At 39.1% G+C, this 22,656-nt stretch overlaps 1 protein-coding gene across 7 annotated transcripts in view; it reads left to right on the forward strand.

Moving 5' to 3' along the window:
- Positions 1-17,079, forward strand: part of LOC129779636 (cystinosin homolog) — a 65,650-nt gene extending 48,571 nt beyond the window's left edge. For 5 of the 7 annotated variants that reach the window (XM_055787246.1, XM_055787232.1, XM_055787224.1 and 2 more), the window contains 5 exons: positions 7,954-8,106; positions 8,178-8,836; positions 8,900-9,188; positions 9,250-9,352; positions 16,776-17,079. In XM_055787246.1, coding sequence (XP_055643221.1) covers positions 8,046-8,106; positions 8,178-8,836; positions 8,900-9,188; positions 9,250-9,352; positions 16,776-16,884 — 1,221 coding nt within the window. In that variant the 5' untranslated portion in view covers positions 7,954-8,045 and the 3' untranslated portion in view covers positions 16,885-17,079. The other 2 variants (XM_055787261.1, XM_055787271.1) reach the window with 2 other exon arrangements.
- Positions 17,080-22,656: the final 5,577 nt, after the last annotated feature.

Consider the following 22,656-nt stretch of genomic DNA (forward strand, 5'->3'; position numbering starts at 1 on the left):
ACAATAGGTTACATGACGATCTTGCTTAATCATTTCGTGCACAGCATCGATGTTTTCTGGCACTACAGTCGATTTTGGACGACCTTCACGAAACTCGTCGGACAGCGAACTACGACCACGATTGAATTCACTATACCAGCGATACACAGTGGTTTTTGATGGAGCTTCATCGCCAAAAGTCAAATTAAGTTGATTGATGCACTCTTGTTGTGATAATCCACGTCGAAAGTCGGAAAAAATCATCGCACGAAAATGTTCACGATTCAGTTCCATTTTTTTGCCGAAACCAAACTTTCAACTAAATATAAAATAAACAAATAGCGTCCGTATGACAAAATGTTCTGAGTACGTATATCGTCAAAAATGTCAAACTTTACGATGGAACCGTCAGATGGACTCACATGACATCAGTGTTGCCAATTCCCGAAATATAATGGTGACCCTCGTATAGTATAGATACATTTAATGCAATTTTGCATTCATCGTGAAGAATCGTATTGCCTGTTTCGTCTGCAATGATTTCAGGGCAAAAGTACTTATGAAATCACGAAAAACGCTGACGTATACAATTTATTGTTGCCAAACAAAACATCAACAGAATGCAAATGATACTGAAGTACTGTCGTCGGCCACTGAGCGATACTATGCTCACGACATCACTGCAATGCGACCTATTTTGCGCACATAACCACTGTGGTTACGCTGGACGACAAAGTGTTAATGAATTACTCAGTGAAATATTGTTGTATCCAAGAAGTCAACAAAAGCAGCAAAAATAAAAAGTGTTTTACAGATATGTCTGTAAATTTACATACATATCTGTTAATCTGGCATCTCTGGTGGTCTAAGAATTTATTGCAAGAAATCACTTGAAAAAATCTATAAATTTGCTTGAAAATGAAGTGGATTGAGTCCGCACCACTTAGATTCTTAGGAGAAGGATGGGATATATGTTGATGTTGATGAGCAATCAATTCTTATATCTATTCGTATATCTATAGTGTATTTACGTTTCAACTTATTCTACTGTTTCTAGCAAGGGGACGAATTACCCGCAAAGGAAGGAAAGGAGGGTATAAGGATATAGGGACAATCACACACGAAGATCGATAGTTTTAAGGAAAACATATATGGGACATGTAATCAAGGTCTAACCGAGCCAACACATCTCTCACCGGTACATTGGGCTGTCTTCCTTGGGCCCGATGAGAGTTTTCAAAATTGGATCTGGCGATCAAATACACCTCGCACAACCAAACAACGTGCTCGATGTCGTGATAACCTTGGCCACAAACGCAGAGATTGCTGCCGGCAAGTTTGAAACGGAAAAGTAGTGCATCTAACGAACAGTGATTGGACATGACTCGGGAGAAGGTGCGAATAAAGTCCCGACTCAATTCCAGACTTTTGAACCACGGTTTGAGGCTAACCTTAGGGATAATCGAATGAAACCACCGCTGGCCGGTCTTGTTCGGTGTGACGGAGCATAGTCATCAAGAAAAATCGCTTTGTGCTGCCTTTTCTGATATTCCGGTCGTTTCTGGAGCTTCCAAAAATTTCGGTTCAATTCGATCAATTGTTTTCGGCAACGTTCACTCTCAATGGTTCGACCGGTTTTTGGCGTCTTCAAACACTTTTGGTGGTTTTCTGCGTTGCTTGCTAATCACATCAAATTTACCACTTTTAAACTTTCTGGACCCCTCTAAACATTGCAATTTGTCGAGCAAGGTTGCCTTATGCTTCCACCAATATTCCACGCAAACCGGAAGCGGTTTTTTTTAGTTTACTACAAAATAAACAAGAATGCACCAGTTTGTACACCGAAAACACTATGTGGCTGCATGAAACTTCAGATATTTTAAATTGCAAATTGTTTACAGATTTTTTTCTCTATATTATAGTGACTTTCAACACTTTTGACTGGTTCGTCACTTTTTACTTCCATTTACGGAAAAAATGTCTGGAGTGAGATTTGAACTCGTGACCTTGAGCGTGAGAGGTACTGAAGTTAACTCTACGCCAGATCGCCTTATTTTTTTGTTGACAGATGTCAAAAACATAAAAAATAACGATCGACATGACTTTAAACCATTCACATTAATTAGTTACACATAATGTGTGAACTCCAGCTTCATACACATGGTAGATGAAAACAAATTGGAGGCTCGTCCGCTTTCCTTATTTGTGTCTTCACTCCGATATCGTTCGATAAAACACAACAACATTCCGTTCAGATCGCTCCATCAGCGTTATTTATCGCGAATTCGCAAAACAAATTTCGCCAAGGTCCCAGGAATGGTGGTGGATATCAAACAACGCCGATCGAATAAAATCGGTTGCTACTAGCCCCAATGCAATTGCCTGCATCTCTTATCTGTTCCGTTCCGACAACAATAGCGTTCCCGCCGAAAACACCGTCGAACATCGATCGAATGACATCTACCGCGTGTTTGACGTCGACGAAATTCGTCGAACGCCACCATGACGCTTGCTGTTATCGTGCAAGCGTGGTTACGTTATCCATATTTTTGCACTTCTTTACAATGTGCCAATTCAAACGAGCAGCGATGATAATAGAGTCATTTGAAAACCCAATTGTCTGTTTATCGTCGCTCTAAAATCTTTGATAGGCTAGGTAATATTCACGAACAGATAAGGTGAAGCGGTATTGTCAACGTGAGAACATTACACTTCTACCACAATCGGATATCCTAGCATATTGTGTACCCCCCTCCCATCATGTGTTGTTACTTCGTTGCCACCCGTTGAGTGAACAGTGCGCGTTTCAATAACTAATCATTAGCAAAAGCGAAAGCTGCTGCCGTGAACTGTCAAAAGTCGACGTTCGAGTTTTAACGGGGATCCCTTGTCTACACCGCGTCTTCAAGTGCAACGCAACGCAAGTTGTAAAACGACTAATTAGGCAGATCGTAGAGCTAATTTTCGAATTTGCATTGCTAATTGCTAAAACGGTTCGAACGCTTATAAGATCCACGCTGGCGGCGTAATGTAGGGTACAATGTAGCACTTCGACGATAAATTATAAGTAAGTCACGTGTTCGATTGTGAGCTGATAGTCGCGGGTCAACAAATGGGTTTATTGAAGCTGATTGTTAATCACTTTCAGTTTCGTTCAGTTGATTCGCGTTGCGTTTGTATATGCCGATTGGATTGCTGTGTAATACTTTTCGCCCCGCATTTTGCTTTGGGGGGCAGGGATCAAATGTTTTGTAGCTGTTGTTTTAAATATAATAGCATCTCGAATGTTTGTGTCTCGAATCAAATTTTGGAAAAATTTTGCTGACTCGGCGAATTTCGTCCCGCCTAAATTGACATTTTCTTACTAAGCGAACGTTCCTGTGTTTTCAAGGCTGAGACGAATAAACTATGTAGTTTACAGCTTCATAATAGAAAGTAAACAAATCAATAAATTCGCGATGGCTGTCAACAAAAACAGTGATGTGAAGCTGTTTTTTATGTGCATGCTTAACACTAGAAAGACTGAAACTTTGTATATACCTAGATTGTCCAAAAACATTTAAAATGGCTGCATTATGAAAGAAAAACTAATGTGTTAAGAAATTTGTCTAGAATTAATTTCTATTATTTAAAGTTATATTACACTAATAACTTGTAATATAAAAGATTAGCAATATAAAATTACTTGAAGAAATATATATATATGCTTCATTATTTGTACATTTTTTGCATATAAAAGTGGTAATCTTATAATGTGTACACTAGCTTTTATAGTAAATTTTCTGGCTATTTGATGCATTTGATGATTGATTCCGGTAACATTTTTTTATTACTTTTATCAATTTTCTCATTAGGTTAGAGACTACACCCCCCCCTCTCTAAGGGGGGGCTGCCATACAAATGAAACATAAATTTCTGCATTACTCGAGAATTAATCTAGCAAATGGAAAAAGATTTGGCATGTGCATGTTTTGGGGTACAATAAATGATTATATGGTGGTTAGAGACTCCTCCCCCTCTCTTAGGGGGGGTCAATTTTCAGAATTTTCCAACGATTTTTCTCTTCGTTATATTGATTTACGGAAAGAAACGAATACAACAAAATAAATACGGCTCAAATCGGACCACTCCTTTCTCGGGTTTTGCGCTTACCAACACATTTGGCCTTCTATTTTTATTTAAATAGATTGGGTGTGTGAATAGTACTACGTATTTTGGGTAACTTTTTGGACACGATTGCTCATTATTCATTCAATGGATCGTTCTTGTGCAGCGACAACTTTTATCTATTTCTGAGGCGACTGACGGATTTCTAGCTCGAAAAAGTCCTGATCGATTCATGAAGGCTTGCATCGTACGAAATATGAAGCTACTCCTAGCGAATATGACGAGTGCGGTAGTAGTTTCCAGCTCTGCCCATTAAAATATGTTCTGCATACTGCAAATGCAGTGTGGTGATGTCATGTTGGAAAATTAAGTTGCTATGTATATTTTTTCTATAGCTGTTTTCAAAATTAGTTTTCGTCTCTAAACATCGTAGCGGTACGGTTGCAGCCAGGGCTCGGCATAGTCATAGTCAACTGAGGATAGTCAGCTGACTATCTGACTGACTATATCCGTATTCAGTCGGAAATGACTTTTGGCTTCTATACGCAGTTTCTCCGCCAAAACGACTAAACAGTCAGTCGGGCATTTAGTCGCTATCTCCCTCTACCGACTTGACTATATCATTTTATTCTTCCCAGTCAAATTGTCTTCACTGCGTTTTGAAGTGACTTCCCTCAAAACGAATTCGTCCCTCGCTCTCCCATGTATCTTTATGCATGCATCGATGTTTGAGTTCAACGTGGATTGACATACGCTACAGGTGAGCTAGATTTTTTTGTATCGTACACGAAAATTACTCACACGTATAAAATAGAGTGCAGTGCGTGTGCGCTATTTTGCTCACTTTTTACTAATACTAACGCGAGGACCTTTATATCATACTTGATAAATGTCCAAGTTCGTTGCTTTGAGTTCACGAAGGGTAGACAATAAACCGTCCATTGATGGGGTAACTACTTTTATGCATCAGAAATCAAGTTTTCGTTCCTCTTTATATGGACGTAAAATAAGATTGCGTACGCGGGTATAAAATTAGTGTTAGGGGGAAATGGAAGTATGGATTGAAGTCAGTTGAATGAAGAGGCAGATTTGTATTCATTAGTCGCGTCAGTTCAAATAACCACTGACTGGACTAGTTCACCAGTCATTCTCGCTAGTCAACGCTAGTCAATTCATTTTCTATTCAAGTCACTTTTTGTTGACGGCGACTGCCGAAGCAGTTCTTGTCGAAGCGAAGCTACTGAGACTAGGGTCGGTCTTCATTTTTCACCTTCGAAGATTTCGGGCCCTGATTGCAGCACCTTTTTTTTAACAGCTTGACCCAACAACATTTTGGCGTTTTGGATTTTCTTAATCCCCCTTATTCTGTATTACGAGTGAAGTGAGATGGCTCGAGCCACAATACTCCTAAAGAAAGTCTCTAAAGTTTTCAGAAGATGAGTTCCTTTGTCTTATGATACATGCGGAACCCGGTTAGACGTCGTGTACAAATAACGTAACGTGTAAAGAAGGGATGGTCGAGTTTGCGCTACTTACTGTTTGTTAGATGTAGGAATTGCGTTACGTAATTCGTGCACCACGTCTTACTAGTTTTATGAATCGTTCCCTTCCCCCAAGATGAATATAAGATATCTGGATTGAGGAGACGGATAGGAAACCTATCGTTTTCGATGTTTTAGTAAATAACGTGAATTTCTAGTTTCATGTTTCATTTCAGTATGGATGTAAATACCATTTTGAATGATTTTTCTACTATTTTGTATTGACACACTAAATGTCAGCTGATATTTGACATTTGCATGTATTTAATCCACCGCCGATCTTAAATTGAAATGATTTTCAAACAACGTAGAGGCCATCTCGAGCAAATACGGTAGATGTAGCATACAAGCTTGTGTGCTTTTGTTTCGTTCATAGCTGTTCAGGCAGCTTCCACTATCATTACTTCGGTTCCGATGGTATATCAACAAACTCCTTTCTCGTAATCAGTTATAACCCGTTTGCGAAGATCTGAATGAATTGACTTCAAAAGGCAACTTCCGAAAAATTCCCATCCATCATTACTTTGGCCAAATTCAGCCATCTGTGACATGTTTCAGGCTTAGCACATTTGTTTCAATAATCTGCGCAACTTAACTCCCGCTGTTTATTTTTATGATAACGCAACTTTAACGCAACTTTAGCTTTAACTTTTACGATCTTTATGGCAGAGCTCGAATACCGATACGGCAAAAGTCTTTGTATTTTGAGGCTATTCACGAATCAAGCCTTTTTTGATGTCTGCATAAGAGCGGAATTGGTGATCAGCCAGATGAAGTGCCATCGCATCCCATTCGAGCAGGTTTCAACGGGTTTGGCAACGTGGGTCTGCTCATAAAGAGTCCGTTTTCTGCGTCGTATCGCATCAACTGAATTCGATACAGCTCCCCAGTGACGGTTTCGTTCGTTTTTAACAACTCGTATTGAATAACACCGACCTGGTTTCACCAAATACACAACATAACCTACCGGGTAGTCCTCACGACTTTCTTTTCTTTGAGTTGTTATGCTGAATCCACTTTACTTCACCAATCACGATGCAATGGAGAAGAACCTACCTTTTTTGTCGCTGGAGCAATTGTTTCACAGACAAATAACGACGCTCACAGCTTCTTGGCTTCGCATCATGAGGCCCAAGTTTGATACATTGCTAACGCATGCAATCGCTTGGAAATCTTTTGGCAGGTAACTCACAATGCCGAATCAAGCTATCCTTGCCTAATCTTGAAGCGGTTTACTTTCCATATGCCCAAGCTTGGTTGATGACGTTTTGGATATGTCGAAATGGACCATCTATTGACGAACAGTGGGAATGTTGTTACGCATCTACACCCAAACTAGCGTTGGGTGAAGACATTTCATCTTTGGCAGAAATGATGTCATTTCGTGTGCTGGAGGGTCAAATGCGCAAATAATGAGCTGTTTTAAAAGCTTAAAAATGGTTTATAAGTAAGCGAGCAGACATCTCTTTCTGTTTTCTTTTCTCATTTCATTTGGGATTGTGCAAAAAAAAGTCCATACGACGTCAATGGGGATCGAACCAAGGCCGGCTGGAATGCAAAGCTTTTTCACACGACCACGCTATCTATATAGCTGCCAGTGCTGTTATATAGAAGCGTGATAATATTACACCTCATCATAAAATGAAGTTGGAAAGTGTTCTCTAAGAGGATAAAGCAGAACATGAACGAGAATATATCTTTCTCTGTCTGGGCCGTGTATTTGGCAAACTGTACGAAAAGCTTTCATATGCTTTCATTTAAACGTGTCTCCTGTTTCGCTCGCTCGTATTGGCTCTAGCATATCTATAAGTGTTAATAAAAATACTTTTTATGCAGGACTACATCTTCCAGTAAGGGTGCCACACCAGAAAACAGGTCACGTTTTTGTGAAAGAAAGTAACTGTTTTTGCATCGAACGGATTTTGATGATTTGGATACCACTCTAATCGGAAATTACATATGATTGGTGAAATATGATATACATTACGATTCCCCAATCCGTGCATGGTGAAAATTAACGAAAATTGAAATGAGAAAATGAGAAATTTGTCTGACATGATTGACAGTCAATTGTCATCGATACAACAATGTTTCAATGAAATCAGGTTTACCGAGACATCTCAAGCGGGAGACAAACATGGTGAGGTGCTTACCGTAGGTCAAGGTTTACATTGTTTCCACTTATAGTTGTTATCTTTATTTCCACTCGTATGACCATCAGACGGTAATCGCATACGAGTCGAGAATAGTTTCAAATACCAAACGTGTACCATAACAATTTGTTTGAATATTGCGGTGTGATTATTCTAAATTTCAACCTCAACAGTTCTAGGATCGTAAGAGCAGCCTGGGGTATCCATCTCAGTCCGAACCTCAATTTCCAACGAGTCTCACGGACGGAGCAACAAGAGCCATAAAATGCAGCCACTCATTGGAAAATGCATTGCGATAACTCTCCTATCGGCAGTATTATTGACCGGTAATAAACCATTCACACGCTGCCAACGTGATAGAACCCGTCCGAGTGAATCATCTTTTCCCTTTTTCCAGCCGGTACTTGCGGTCAGACCACAATCGGTGCCAGCGTGGTGCTGGATCCCCAGGATGTCACCATCCTGGTGCATCAGACCAAAGAAATCCTGGTCCGCTTTCGGGGCCGGTTAACACAGGCTGCACAGTTCAATTTCACTAGGGATCACGACCGGTTCCTGAGCGTATCACCAGCAGACATTCCAATCGACGCGCCTCCGGACGGATTCATCGACAAAGCAATACCGGTGCGCTTGCAGGCACTCTCTCCGGGTCAGTTTGACCTGAACGGGAGAGTCTTTCCAGCGGGATTAATCGACGATGCGAAGGCCTTTATCCGGGTCACCATCGCGAACTCAGACACGATTATCTACGTGGCGATCGTGATTGGATGGATTTACTTTGTCGCGTGGACAGTTTCCTTCTGGCCCCAGATGATCATCAACTTTAGGCGTAAAAGTGTGGTCGGCTTGTCGTTCGATTTCCTGACGCTGAACATGCTGGGGCACACCTTGTACGCGATTTTCAACTGCGCATTGTACTGGAACGATCGCATCGAACAGGAGTACTTCAACCGAAATCCCCACGGATTGAACCCGGTTATAGCTAACGATGTGGCATTCTCACTGCACGCTTCGTTGGCCACATTCCTGACGGTGGTTCAGTGCTTCATTTACGAGGTGAGTTTAGGCCGGTTTTGTTTTGGTCAGCAACGGTGGATTCATGTGGTTGGTTTCTTGCAGAGAGGGGAGCAACGAGTATCGTATGTCGCCCAAGGAATTCTGGGAATCTTCGCAGTCGTTATCGTCGTTTCAGGGGTCCTAGTAGGTACGAACACCTGGCACTGGTTGGATTTCTTATATGTGCTGAGCTACATTAAGCTAGCAATTACCCTTATCAAGTATGTTCCGCAAGCAGTTTTGAACTTCAGGCGGAAGAGTACAGTTGGCTGGAGCATTGAGAACATCTTGCTCGACTTTACGGGCGGTATGCTTAGCATGCTTCAGATGTTGCTCAATGCGTACAACTACGGTAAGTGTTATCGTCAACTTGGAAGGGTGATCTGACCCGATAATATTCCTTCACTTTCCAGACGATTGGGCGTCCATATTTGGGGATCCAACCAAATTTGGTCTGGGGCTGTTCTCCGTCCTGTTCGACATTGTTTTCATCGTGCAACACTACGTATTGTATAAGTAAGTATTGTTCTGATTCTTCCATTGAATTGTACATTAATTTGTCTCACAGAGTCAACTTTTGCGAACATTGGCTACACATACTCTAATATTTACACTTAACCCATTCCAATTTTTACAGACTACCCAAGAAATCTATCAACAATATCGAATCTAATCTTGAAACACTACTAAAACCACATCACATAGCCAAAACTACTGACATGGATTAACACCCTCTTTTGGCGTGGGGAACAAACCATACACAAACCACTTCTGTCAACTCAATACAGCCACAAACAAACAAACAAACATGAACACGCCATTGTGCATGGAACTTGCTCTTTACAAATCTACTATATTATTTATATCGTCAGCCAATGTCAGACATTTACATTGCCAGGATAATGTGTTTATTTATTGGACAATAATTGATTTATTTTCTCCCTCACACAATCAAATTGTAACTTATTGACGACTGAAAAAAAAACAAAAATAAAACAAACGAATGAATATAGGGATCGCTTGGACGAGCCGAAAACCCTCGAAGAAGATTCCAGTAACAGCGCAGCGACAGCTGAAACCGGCATCGGTACTGGCAGTAAGATAAGCCTACCCTAAGGACTCGTTCCGGTCGTCCTCGGGTGCCGAGCTATCTCATCGATGATGTGCGGTGGTGTGCCATATGTTTTAGTCTGGCTTCGCCGATTACTCCTTCGTACCTGCCGAGGTTGGTACAAACTCCTACAGGAACTCTCCCGTTCGCGCCTCCTACCGTAACGTAGCTGCTGCAGGTGTATTGTAGAGCTGCCTCATCTAGAAAAAAAGTTTTTGTTTAGTTTGTAGGGCGTGTAAAAAAAATCTCGAGATCGGTTCAACGTTTTCTTTGTCCCTGGAATACGGGTAGATTGTCTTCTAGGAATGACCAAGAAGAATTTTCTAGACTTAGTTAGGCGAACGTTTATAGTATATAATGTTTTATTTCTTCTGTATTTTACAATAAATTACTTCTTTTTATGGCTCATTGTCTTTAATTCATGTCAAGAGAACAACATCTTCTGTGAATTATACATTCATGAAATTATTTCATATATCACATTGACACCATATACCTGGTTTTCAAAATACGCTTCATGGAATACTCCAAGATCACAAAGAACCGGGAATTTTTGAATAAAACGAAATAGAGTTAAATTTATGGCAAATTTATTTTCTCTCCTTCAAAATATGATCCATCTGAAGCAACACACATGAGTAAAGTGACCAGATGGTCAAAGGTCTAACGCGGGACACAAATAACAAAACGTTATGTGAAAATAAACCATAATTTAGCGAGTCTCATTTATTCGTGAAACACTGTTCATGTGTCCTCGCAATTAAATCTGATCTGTATTATTTCTTTCTAAGTATCGTTATTCAGTTGTAATTTTTCTGTTGTTTAGATTTTGTTTACGCCTGAAAATCACTGACTCAGTTATAGCATTTAAGCCTGGCAAGCACGATTCAAATTCATTAATTGTCTTCAAATTACCGAATGGAATGCTCGAAAATTTCAATCCATTTTTCATCCAATTTAGTGTTAACGTATGCATTAAAAAATGGAATATTTTCCGATTGGCATGACAAAAATATACGTTTATTAAGCCTACAACAAAAATTATTTAAGGCTGTTCATTTGCGATACTTTATTAAACAACCCTACCTCTTCCTGTCCAGCATACACTAGTTCTTCCGGCTTATTTAACACGTTAATCCCTGACCGAGCTAGAGGACCAAAGATGAACTTTTCGTTCGACTCAAGTTGGTCCCTGGTTTTATAAAAATCATTATAAATCTTTATAAAAATCTTAAAAATAAATGTTTATAAAAATCAAATCCTTACAAAAATCTATTTTCCGATTTTGTTGCTGTCGTTTCCTGTTAACACTCTCTAAACAAAAAGTCCACTGTCGGCACGATGAAAACAGCTCAACGTATTAATCGTTGAATGCATTGGAAGTGCTCTTGAACAGTCTGACAAATGAAAGTTTTATTTTGAGGTTCATCCATTTAAGAAAATCAACATGATCAAATTGTAATACTGAAATATATTGATATCGCGGGACATTTTCGTCCAAATGCGGGACGTTTCGCGGGACGTAATCCTACGCGGGACATTTTGTTGAAATGCGGGACTGTCCCGCGTAACGCGGGACGTCTGGTCAGTTTACACATGAGTCAACGCTTGACCCAATCCTCCATGCATCCCTGGTAGGCCGACGAAGGGATGGCCTTCAGATCCAACGTCGCATTCTCTTTGATCTCCTCGATCGAATGAAATCTCTTTCCACAAAGTGGCAACTTCATCTTGGGGACCGAATACAAGTCGCACGGGGACATATCAGGTGAATACGGTGCTTGATCGATGGTATTTAATTGATGTTTGGTCAAATAATTCGGTGCTATGATGCGTTATCATCATGCAAAATCCAAGAATTGTCGGCCCACATTTCCGGCCGTCTGCGAATTGCAGGCAGACACTAATGATCGGATGGCACTAAAACCTGACAGATGTGCGTCTTAAGGTCCTACCAACATAAGAAAAAATAAATAAACCGGTTCCCATATGCACGGTACGTTTGAATAAAAATCCCCTGTAATCTATAATCGTTCATCATACAACTTTCTGGAAAAAAAAGTTCACGATTCATTTTCTACATCGATTATACGCTTGTATACGCGATTTCACATTTTCATGGTGTTTTTGAAAGATATATAGAATATTTGGTTGACAATACTTGACAATAGAATGGAATACATACCATTCTGAGAGCTGTCTCTTGTTTTGTATTTAGTTCGTTTTACCATCCATCATTTTTACGAAAACCATGCTTCAGTTCGAGCAAGACTGCCGAATTTTACACGGAAAATTTTGTTCAGCGATGAACTTCTTTTGAAGTGCAAAAAATCCTTGTGCCATTGATAAAACGACCTTGCATCCTTCGTTTCGTTTTGATAAATATTGTTTTTTATGATTTGCGAGAAGTCGATATAAAAAACCTATCATTTTTATATAATGTTTGTAAGGATGAGACATGACATAAGAAAAAAATTAAAAACAACAAATGTATACTAAAATAGGAGCACTGGCAAATTTCATCAAATTTAACCATTTACAGAGTAAGGATGATACAACACAGCAAACAGATCTTAGAGAACTTCGATTGGCATGCCTAACCCTAACCTAACCTAAACATCAGTACTGTGAAGAACATTGTAAAGGATAACAAATATGAAATTCAGCTAATTTTTTGAATTCATATATGGTCCCCCATGAAAGGTATGGTGGAAAGCATACTTTTGCATTCGTTTACACGATAGACTCAATAGTTTAGAGACACAAATATGACCAAAATGCTCAAAGTGCATCTTGTTGTATGTTGTATCGCGACATAAAGGGTGTCCCACATCAAAATGTATCACGTAAAAAACGCTGTAAAAAATTACCCATTGGGTAATTTCTCTTAAAAATTTGGGTATAAATAGTTTAGAGTGTATTGTTTACATTATATTTTCATCGTTGTCAGTTTGTCGAAAATCGGAAAAAATTACGTCACCCGGAAGGCAACGTGGTACTCTCTGATCATAGTGTATCTTGCGAAGATGATTGATGATTCAGCACTGGGAATCGGAACAAGTATAATGATTCTAAAACTGTCATTTAATTCGGAATATTTTGATTAATCGCAAGCTAAATGCATGTAAATGGATGTAAAGCATGTAAAGTTCACGGGGGATGTCTTAAAAGTATCCGACCTGCCTCACGCCAAAAAGGTAATGCTGTGTTTATGGTAGAATTGAAAGATAGTCGTACATCTCATGGTGTAACGATTAATTCAGAGCCCTACAATGTGACAGATTACACGGAGCGATTAACGTAAAACGACCAGAATAAAGCGACAGAAAAGGTGTCGACTTCCAACATGACAATGCGGGGCCACACACAAATATAATAAAGCGGCAAAAATCACTTGAAAAAGTTATTCGTCGATGAACAAAGAAGCTCTAAACGTATCGTTATGAAATTACCTGAAAAATGTCGAAAGATTATAGATAATCATGGCCAATATATACTTGATGCAAATTAATTGTTAATTATGAAGGAATACTGTTGAATTAGTTGGCAAAAAATTGTGTTAATCCAAAAATGTCCAAAAAATAGAGATAAATCGATTTTTTTATTTCTACCCGATATTTTTGTCCACTAATATCTACACACCAAGATGAAAATTTGTTACTCAATTGTCCAAAACTTGAGAGTTTAATCTTTAAAATGATGTACATTCCATCTTTATGCGTTCACTCTATGTACAAAAGAGACGGGTGGGTAATGTCGGGGCATAACCGGAGTGACGTAGGACTACACAAATGGGACAGCCTTTGTTTAATATATTTTATTATTCGGATATCACTTTAGAATGCATCCTATTGCCATCACTTCAAATGACTCTCTTGTGAGAGGTTTGATGACCCTGAAAAGTGCCAATGGATTCATTCTTGTTCTCGTGATGTCGAAATTTGTGTCCTCATTTTTCCAACTGAATGCAGCCACATGCTATTTTGCACCACTATCGTCACTGTGTGCGGGATTGATTACGCGAAAGCGATGGGTTACGGTTGTCCGTTGGTCGTTGCTGATGGTATTCGTGGAACAGTGGCCCTGAAGCCCCCGCAGACTGCAGACTGCGAATTTTTTATCGTCCAATAATTTCTCGATCAGTACGGAGAGGTATGCATACGCGCACAATGCATCTCACTCAGTTGGGTCGGTGTTTGCATCAGACCAAACCTTACAACACTATCGGCCGATGAAATGTTTGCAATCTCCGGAGGCTCTTAGTGTATGAACGCAACAAAATTAGAACTGTCGTTGTCGTTTCTGCCGCTTCTGCCACTTCCGCCACTTTTGTCACTCTTTCCGGTTCTGCTGCTGCTAATGACACATGCTAGAACGATGGCCTTATCAGCTCTGCTTCGCGGTTAGAAAATGAACGATGTTTTCGGAAAGCAACTGCCAAATTTATTTGATTCGACTGGCGGTAGAATCACAAGGGAGTGGCTTACAATACAATTTTTTGCTTTTATTCAAATTATATTCCGCTTGTACTTTGGTTGCCCCTTTTGGTCGAAACCATTTGAGGAGAACAAATTGAACCAATCAAATCGAAACACATAGCGCGTTTGGATAGTGCTTGATATTTCACAGTTATTCAATTGATTATCTCAAGAAAAATAAAATGTTATTCATTGTGATAGATGCGTAGAAATATTTCCTATCAATCGACGCGAACATATTAGTGAACTATTAAGAATAGCTCGAGTTACAAGCATTCGAAATGGATGGCGGTATGTTCTTCAGTTTTTTCGTGGTCCTGGCGATCAGCTGCTTCCCCGTTTTGGTCACGAAGCTGTTGGAGTAGATACAATTCAATGAGGTTTGAGGTTCGCCCGAAAATTTTCTTTTGGGCGCAGCTGGAAGATGTTGAAAGGATGGCGGTCTTCGGCACAACGGGGTTATCTTCAGCTGGTCCATCAATGATCCCTCAGCATAATGGGTCGAGGCCAGGTCCGGCCGAAAGACCAGATCCTCCTTCGCGTGATACTTCGTGATGAAGGCGATCTCCCCATTCTCCGCATGCTCCGAACGGCTTGGTCGTTCCCTTCTCGCAGATTGTCAGCCACTGTAGGATCTTCCTCGGGAACTTGGTGTGGTGTGAACATCTCTTACCTACTTAGTGGGGGCGTAGAATACCCGGCCCCCTGCCACTTGTTACTGTCTAACGTGAAGTAGGCCTTGTCATCCATTATTACCACGTCGTCGCGCTTCACCGGAAAGATGTTTTTCATCAGCATTGTGAGCCGCTTCTTTTGAGTGAGTGCCTGCTGCTCAAATACGGCCGGCCTCAACTGACGCTTCCGCATAAAATGTCCATTCTGTACAGGTACATCTTCATCGTACCAGTCCGAATTCAAACTAACTAATAACGCTTTATGTGCACAACAGAGCTGCTACGATTGGCACTGCGTTGCTGTTTTCTCCACCAGGTGGCAGGCTGAAAGCATTGTTTTCGTAATAGTATTGATGTATTCAAATTATATTCTGCTGTTCGCATAGATCGCATAGATCGCAGAAGCAGTCCTACGTCAATTTCGATTTAGTCTATGTTCCCTTTTTACACTCATTAGCCACGCCGACTAGTGCTTATAATAAGTAATGTAAAAAGTGCAATCGTTATGTGTAGTAGTTATTCCTTGAGAGTTTAACTCATTAACAGCCAACATTCGCTTTTTAACTGGACCGGCATGTAAAACGTTAAAAAAATCGAGGGGGACTTCAATTATTTGTTTGATTCACGTTGATCGTGAAATTGGATAACCAAAAGGTTTCTACTGGAAATCTGCATTGAGTGCGACAACAGGTATGATATATAATTTGAGGAAATTATTGTTCTGTAAGTTAATCAATGTTTTTGTCATGCAAAAATAATGTGAATTTTTATAACATCTCATATCACATTCGAATGCCCCTCACAGCAAATCTTTAAATTGAAAATGGCGTCAATACGAAATTCTACTTTTTAACTGGGTCAAAGCCCAGTTCACGTTCGCCCAGTTAAAAAGCAGTCCAGTTAAACCAGCTTCAGTTATCGGATGATTACTGTAATGCCTTTGTACCAAATACGAGTTCAATTAATTAGCCACCACTTACCATCAATTTAATTTTATTTTGTATAACTTTATTTGGCAATGACTTCGATTTAGAGCAAATATGTGCCGAAAGTGCATAAACTAACAGATAACAAAACCGGGTAAAAACAAAAAATGTGTATACTTTTCTACAACATTACTTTGATAAAAGAACACACATTGTGATGAAGGAAAAAACCCATCGAATTGAACTTCCTACAGTAAATAAAATACAGGTTTTGGCCAACGTTTTTGTTTGACGATTTTTCCATATTTTTTGTTTTTTCCCGAAAAATGGAAGATTGGAAAAAATAAATCTTGAACATTGGGATTTCTTTAATGCCAATTATCAAATTTAGACTAAAGCTTACATCGAAAAAACATACAGCTGCTGGGTTAAAAGGATTCTGCATATTAACTATTCATCAAAAATCAAACAATTATCATGCAAGAAAAAGAAAACTAGTTTTTCCAATAGTTGAATACAGCACCCTCCCAGCTTCCGGTCTCTGGCGTTCCGTGTCGTTCTTTGTTTTAAGAGCCTTTGAACTTTACATTTCATTCGCCTCTAAGCCTCTGACGATTCTCTTCTCCAATCTTGAGAAATTGATTACGATAATATGCATGCCAAAGTTGACTCTAGATTGTTAATATATATATATATTGTACAACAGCGAACATTGATTTTTAAACTTTGATTTTTTTTTTCAATTTTCAGACAAACCAACTACGACGCACTCCCGGGGGACAACACTGCTGCTGGCGATCCTGGTACCAGCCATCTACCTATTTCTCCCGATCCGGTAACCGAGAACCCATCAATGTGAACAGTTAAATACTGCAAATAAATGTACACATAATCACAGCTGTATGAATGTAACATAACAGACATAGAAATATCTATCTAATCCAGAGGCTGATATATTTGTCTAAACTAAACAAATCACATTCCTAGTATATGCTCTTTCCAATTTTTAGAATAAACCAACTCTATTTTAGCGATAATAAATTGTATACTTTCACGTGCGTACGGTTCTCGGAAGTTCATCGTCCGAAAGCCTGTTGGGGTTTTGAGAGCAGCAATCAACTCTGACACTGCAGCCCTTCCAGATGACGCAGCCACTACTGGAACAATCAAGTTACTTTATTTTGTTTTCTATTTAAAATATAATACTGCGATTAAATACATTTTTTTTGTAATTTATGTTTGAGAATTAGTGACAAGCAATGTATTATTTATTATGTGTAGGGCAAACATAAGAAAGCGGAGAAATAAATTTTGCACCAATTTTACGTGATTGCTTCTTTTGCGGAATATTTTACCATATAACTCGTGGAGGTATTGAGGCTCAAAACCTTGTGCCTACAACGTGCAATTAATTCAGATTCAACTTCAAACAAATGATCACTAAAACAACGATAGTCCTACGTCAACCTTGCGGTTATAACATAGATGTTACCAGAGATGCCAACCTTCCTGATTTTTCAGGATTTCCCAGACTTTTTAGCGCGCTCCCTGATATCCTGACGAACACTCAATTTATCCTTATTTTTCCGAAATGATTCTGATTTTTCCTGATTTTTGTACTCTTTACATTATTCGTAATAAATATACTCGTTTCCATGACAAAGTTTTCTGTCATGATAGTTCTCCGGTTCGCACTTGTATATATCTTACATTGAGTAAGATACGGAAAGCTGTACTTCATTTTTTATCTCTATCCTCAATTGTGTTGTGGCTTTCCAACACAGTGCTACAAAATTTCATGAAACCAGATTGTTTGACGAATTTATGAAATTACAACGATATTAAGTTTGCGAACTACATTATTTTATTGAGGATAATGTGTATGTAGATGTATCCCCTAAGATTATGAATATAGGAATACGTTTCAGAGTGTAAAATTACTCAAGAGAGAATGTTTGAATCCGCAGTTAATATAAAAAGATTTTATATGTAATTTATTCGTCTGATTCAAAGTAGAATCAACTTTAATGTCCCACCCAGGGGTACCAAATGTACTGCATCACGACAGTAATCTCATGACTGTCGCCACCATTGTCCCGTGACAGTCACGCGATTGAATTTTTACTACAGTCACACAGTGGAAATGTTAAGCGACATTTATTGTTACTGTCGTGTACTGTACACGAATACATTCCCATGTGAGAGTATTTTGGTCTTTCGTCTGCGACAGACCCGTTTGCTCATTAGTGATGTTTTTGTAGATTCTGAATGCAATAGTTATACGTTGCTACCATCGTTGATGACTTTTTTCCCTCGTGCTGATGATGTCGGGTGTCTTAGTATGTATTTTTCCACTACAACGTCATTTTATTTCATTTCATTTTCGCAAACTAAAGAGATTAATCTGCTGTGCAGCGAAGAAATAATAACAATTAATAACTGGCGAATTCTGCAGCATATTCCGATATGGGAAAATTTAATTTGTCGATGACGCGGCTATTCTATGTAGAGAAGTTTTCGGGGGAAATAGTGTGAGCAACAGAAGAGAATCTGTTGAAAGAGGTGCGTGGTGAAGTGTCGTGGGTGGAAGTCGTGTGAATGAAAGTTACGCGGATGCAACTGTAGGGCCAGATTAGAATGCGGCTGGGGGAAGTGTTGCGCACTTAGCAATGTAGGTTTGGACATGAAGGAGATTTTATTCTATTTATGAATAAAATATGTTTAGCGCGTAATCTGAATATTATCAACAAAATTTTAGTATTATTATCATTATTACTAACTGACCCGGTAAACGTTATGCTGCCATTTAGATAATTTTTAGCGAATATATTCGTTGTTATATGAAAAACAACAAGTGTATTGCAAGTGTATTTCATATTCATATCGATATACTGAATTTGAAATACAGCCACCTTACTGCCCTCATTCACGGACTTGCAAATGTATTTAATGCTTTTCACGGAACTACAGAACTGCAGAACATTAATATATATGTTGTTCATGCAAGATTTTATTACTCTGTTACATAGAACACATGTTTGATACGGTAGAGTGTGGCTAGGATGCATAGCTCGATTGAACTTGAGTCGTCGAACGGATTACAGAATGCAAAATTGCAACCCGTTCGGGTAATTCTAACTCGATTGTATTTCAGAATACGACGTTATACTTTTACCTGGTGAATTAGGTTTGCCTGGTTGATTCTTGCTTTGAAATATATGATTCATTGACATTCAAAACTATAATTATATCATGATCTGAAGAATTTTCCACATATAGAGATATTTTGATTTGAACATTCAGCTATTTTTGAAAGTGTGAAGTTAATAAAAAAACATTGCCTTTTTTTATGTACAAATTTATTTCCATGAAATCTTCTACGTGCGAAAATTTTCGTTATACTTGTTTCATTTGCGATTTTTTCGGGAATCTGTTTAATGGGGGAATCAACTCTGGTAAATCGAAAAAAGGGTTTTATGCAATGTTGTACCGGAAGGATTCTTCGATATTTCATTTCGTTGAAAATCTGCAGTAAAAACTATGGGGTCATCTCAAGAGTAACATGGCTGTACGAATCTTTAAGCGCATTTTTTCAGCTGGTGGTACGTTTATCTCAGAATCTAGTGGACCAATTTAGCAGAAGTTTTTTTTCAGCATGCAAAAATGAATTCTGACTTACGAAAAGGACCTATCTGCTTTGATCGATTATCATCATTGATAACTTCTCTGATAACCACGGCCTTACGATTTTTGTTGAATTTTTTTTTATTATTCAAATGGCCGACATTTTGGCAATTTTCATAATGTTCAAAAACCGCTACGTAACAATTCAGATAATAAGATTTTTACATGCTAAAAAAATCAGCCATATCGGTCCACTGGATTATGAGAAAAACGTACAACTAGCAAGAAAATGTTTTAAAGATTTAAAAAAAAATATCTTTCAAATGAAAGCAACATAATTGGCTCACGTAGCGTACTTTTTAGTGTAGAGGCAGTTTAGTTCTATAACTCTGTCATTGTTAAAATTCGAACATATGCGTAGGAGGGTTTTTTTCCATGAAATATGATCATCTATCACCTCCTGAGAGATTCTGGGAAAATATATTAAATTCTTCTTTTACATTCAATAATCAAAAATTATATGCATGAAAAACAAATTAAAAAAAAACATTTTTTGACTCGATTATATACAGGATTCTATTATATACAGTGAAAAGAAATCGGAGACTGTATATAATCGAGTTCGCGCTGCATTAGTTTCCAACTTGGAGGATAAATCTAAACACTCCCAACACTGAGTATTTCCGACGTCACCAATATATTATCGAAGAAACTCTCGCCTAGAATTATTAAGCTGTGCGTGTTTTTCTCATATGAATTGTTGGTCATTTGTGTATCTGGATTCAGGCATCCCAACAGTAAAGCATTCTTATTACAGTCGATATGAAATTAACTCGGCTTCCTATGTGTGCACGCAACTAGTGATCACAGCCATATGTCCGATACACATCTCAAAGCGTACTGGTGAAGAAGCACAAACGCATAAGATACAGGCTAGCATTACGATCGCCAGAAAAATGTCATGACATTCTTCTGCTGACAGTCACGTGTGACAGTAACCCGGGTAAACCGATGAGATTCATTGCTTCGTCAGCGACTGTTACGGCGACAGAGCGAACCGAATAGCAGACACGAAAAAATCGGAAACGAACAGTCTCCCCGGCTCACTACGGTCGGGCACGACAAATTAGATGAATTCGACGAAACACCGACTGTTGCTGTATAGTATTACTTTATGCATTCATGCTCTGTCGCTTGTATACGAGTGTAGCGCGCTCACAGAGACTGTCGATTCAATTTCATACCGACCGTTATGAAAATGCAGTACTTTTGGGATGCCTGGTCCCACCATTAAATGGTAAATATATCTATAACCGTACTATATATCATAAAAATTAGAAAAAATTATAGGAGGTTGTGTCCAAGATACGACCGCATTGTTGATGTAGAACTACGCTGTTATATTATAAAAGTCACTTGTTTAAACCTTCGGATATTATTCTATAATCCTGTGAAATTTTAGAAAAAACTGCTTAGTAGAACAATCTCAGATATTTTTTTTCATTGTAGAATCAGTTGACGATAATTGACTGATGATTCATTCTTGCCATCGCAGAACAATACACTAGCTGATCGTATGTCGCAATTTATTTCTTGTCAATGCATTGAAAATTTACCTCGAGCGCTATTCCGGTGGCCTTTTTTGCAATTGACATAGACTCGGTTACAGTCGATTATATAAATATATCTTTGGAACCGCGAGGAAACAACAACAAACACAACACTTGCAAGTATCGAATATCATGCTACATGTTATTTAGTATTGCTTCAGTGGAATTGCACCTCCAGGCATCGTTCGTACAACGTAAACCAAGCGCCAAACAAGCGTTCACCATAGCATGCATACAGAACCATACATTGCTGGCTTGAAACTACTAGGAATATAAACACTTCTCATCATTTTGCGCTAATCTCAAAAGAAACACTTCTGTTTATATTACTGGCCTCGATGAAAGTTGCACTACTTTCTCATACTCGAGATAAGCGCAGCTGTCACCCTTAGTGGAGGAAGTTTTGCTACTGGCAAGCGAAACCTAAGCACATACAAAATTCCAGAACAACCTCGAAAACAGTAACATTGCTTCATTATGATCAAGACTAGTGCAAATGCAATCCTAGTTGAAGGCAGTTTTGCGACTGGCACGCGAACCCAAATAACTTATAACATTCCAGTACGACATTCAAGTTGCTTTGTATTCCCCAAATGATTTTTTGACGCGCACAACCTTAACGCCTGCTTCGCCATAACGTCAGTTTAATGCATTCATGCAATTTCAAAAGCACCAACGAAGCCCTTATGATGACGGGAAACAAACAATGTTAACTGCTTGGAAAAAGACTGAATTATGCCACACAGCTTGTACTCTGCTGCTACCCCATCGATGCGAATTCGCTGATGAGTTTGTCAAGAGCGACCGCCTTCACCAGCTTGATTTTGGTTGCTGCCTGGGTAACGGAGTTTACATTTTCGACCGACGCGCCGGAATCGCCTACTTCGCTGTTGCTCGATGCGGTGTCACACTCGTGAAGGCTCGGTTCAGTTGGGTATTAATTCATGACTTATGTAACAGAGGTCAAGTATCCGATTGTTTTCATTGAAAATGTCATTCATTTGACATAATCCAGCAGTACTATACTCATCTAGCAATCTCATTGATGTTGTGCTGATTGAGGAACATGAAGAGTCTGGGAAAAGGTAATTCTGTGTGCTTCTCGTCCAACTGACACCGGGCATGTTGAAATCACCGAGTATGAGGATGTTGTCTATAGGCTTCATGCGCGAGGTGATCCAGGAGAGTGATGCGATATGACGGTCGATAATACTGGGTTCGTTGACTAGATTAGGTGGAATGTAAATAGTGCAAACGAAAATAGCATGACCGGCAAATGAGATTTCCACCCATAATTGCTCTAAGGTTGACCAAGTTGGCAGTTGAAGTTCACGCGATTGTAAATTGGAACGAATGGCGATAAGAACACCACCGCCCATGCGTTTGTTGCTGTTAGG

This window comes from Toxorhynchites rutilus, chromosome 1 (genome assembly GCF_029784135.1).
Source record: "Toxorhynchites rutilus septentrionalis strain SRP chromosome 1, ASM2978413v1, whole genome shotgun sequence".
Taxonomy (NCBI): Eukaryota; Metazoa; Arthropoda; class Insecta; order Diptera; family Culicidae; genus Toxorhynchites; species Toxorhynchites rutilus.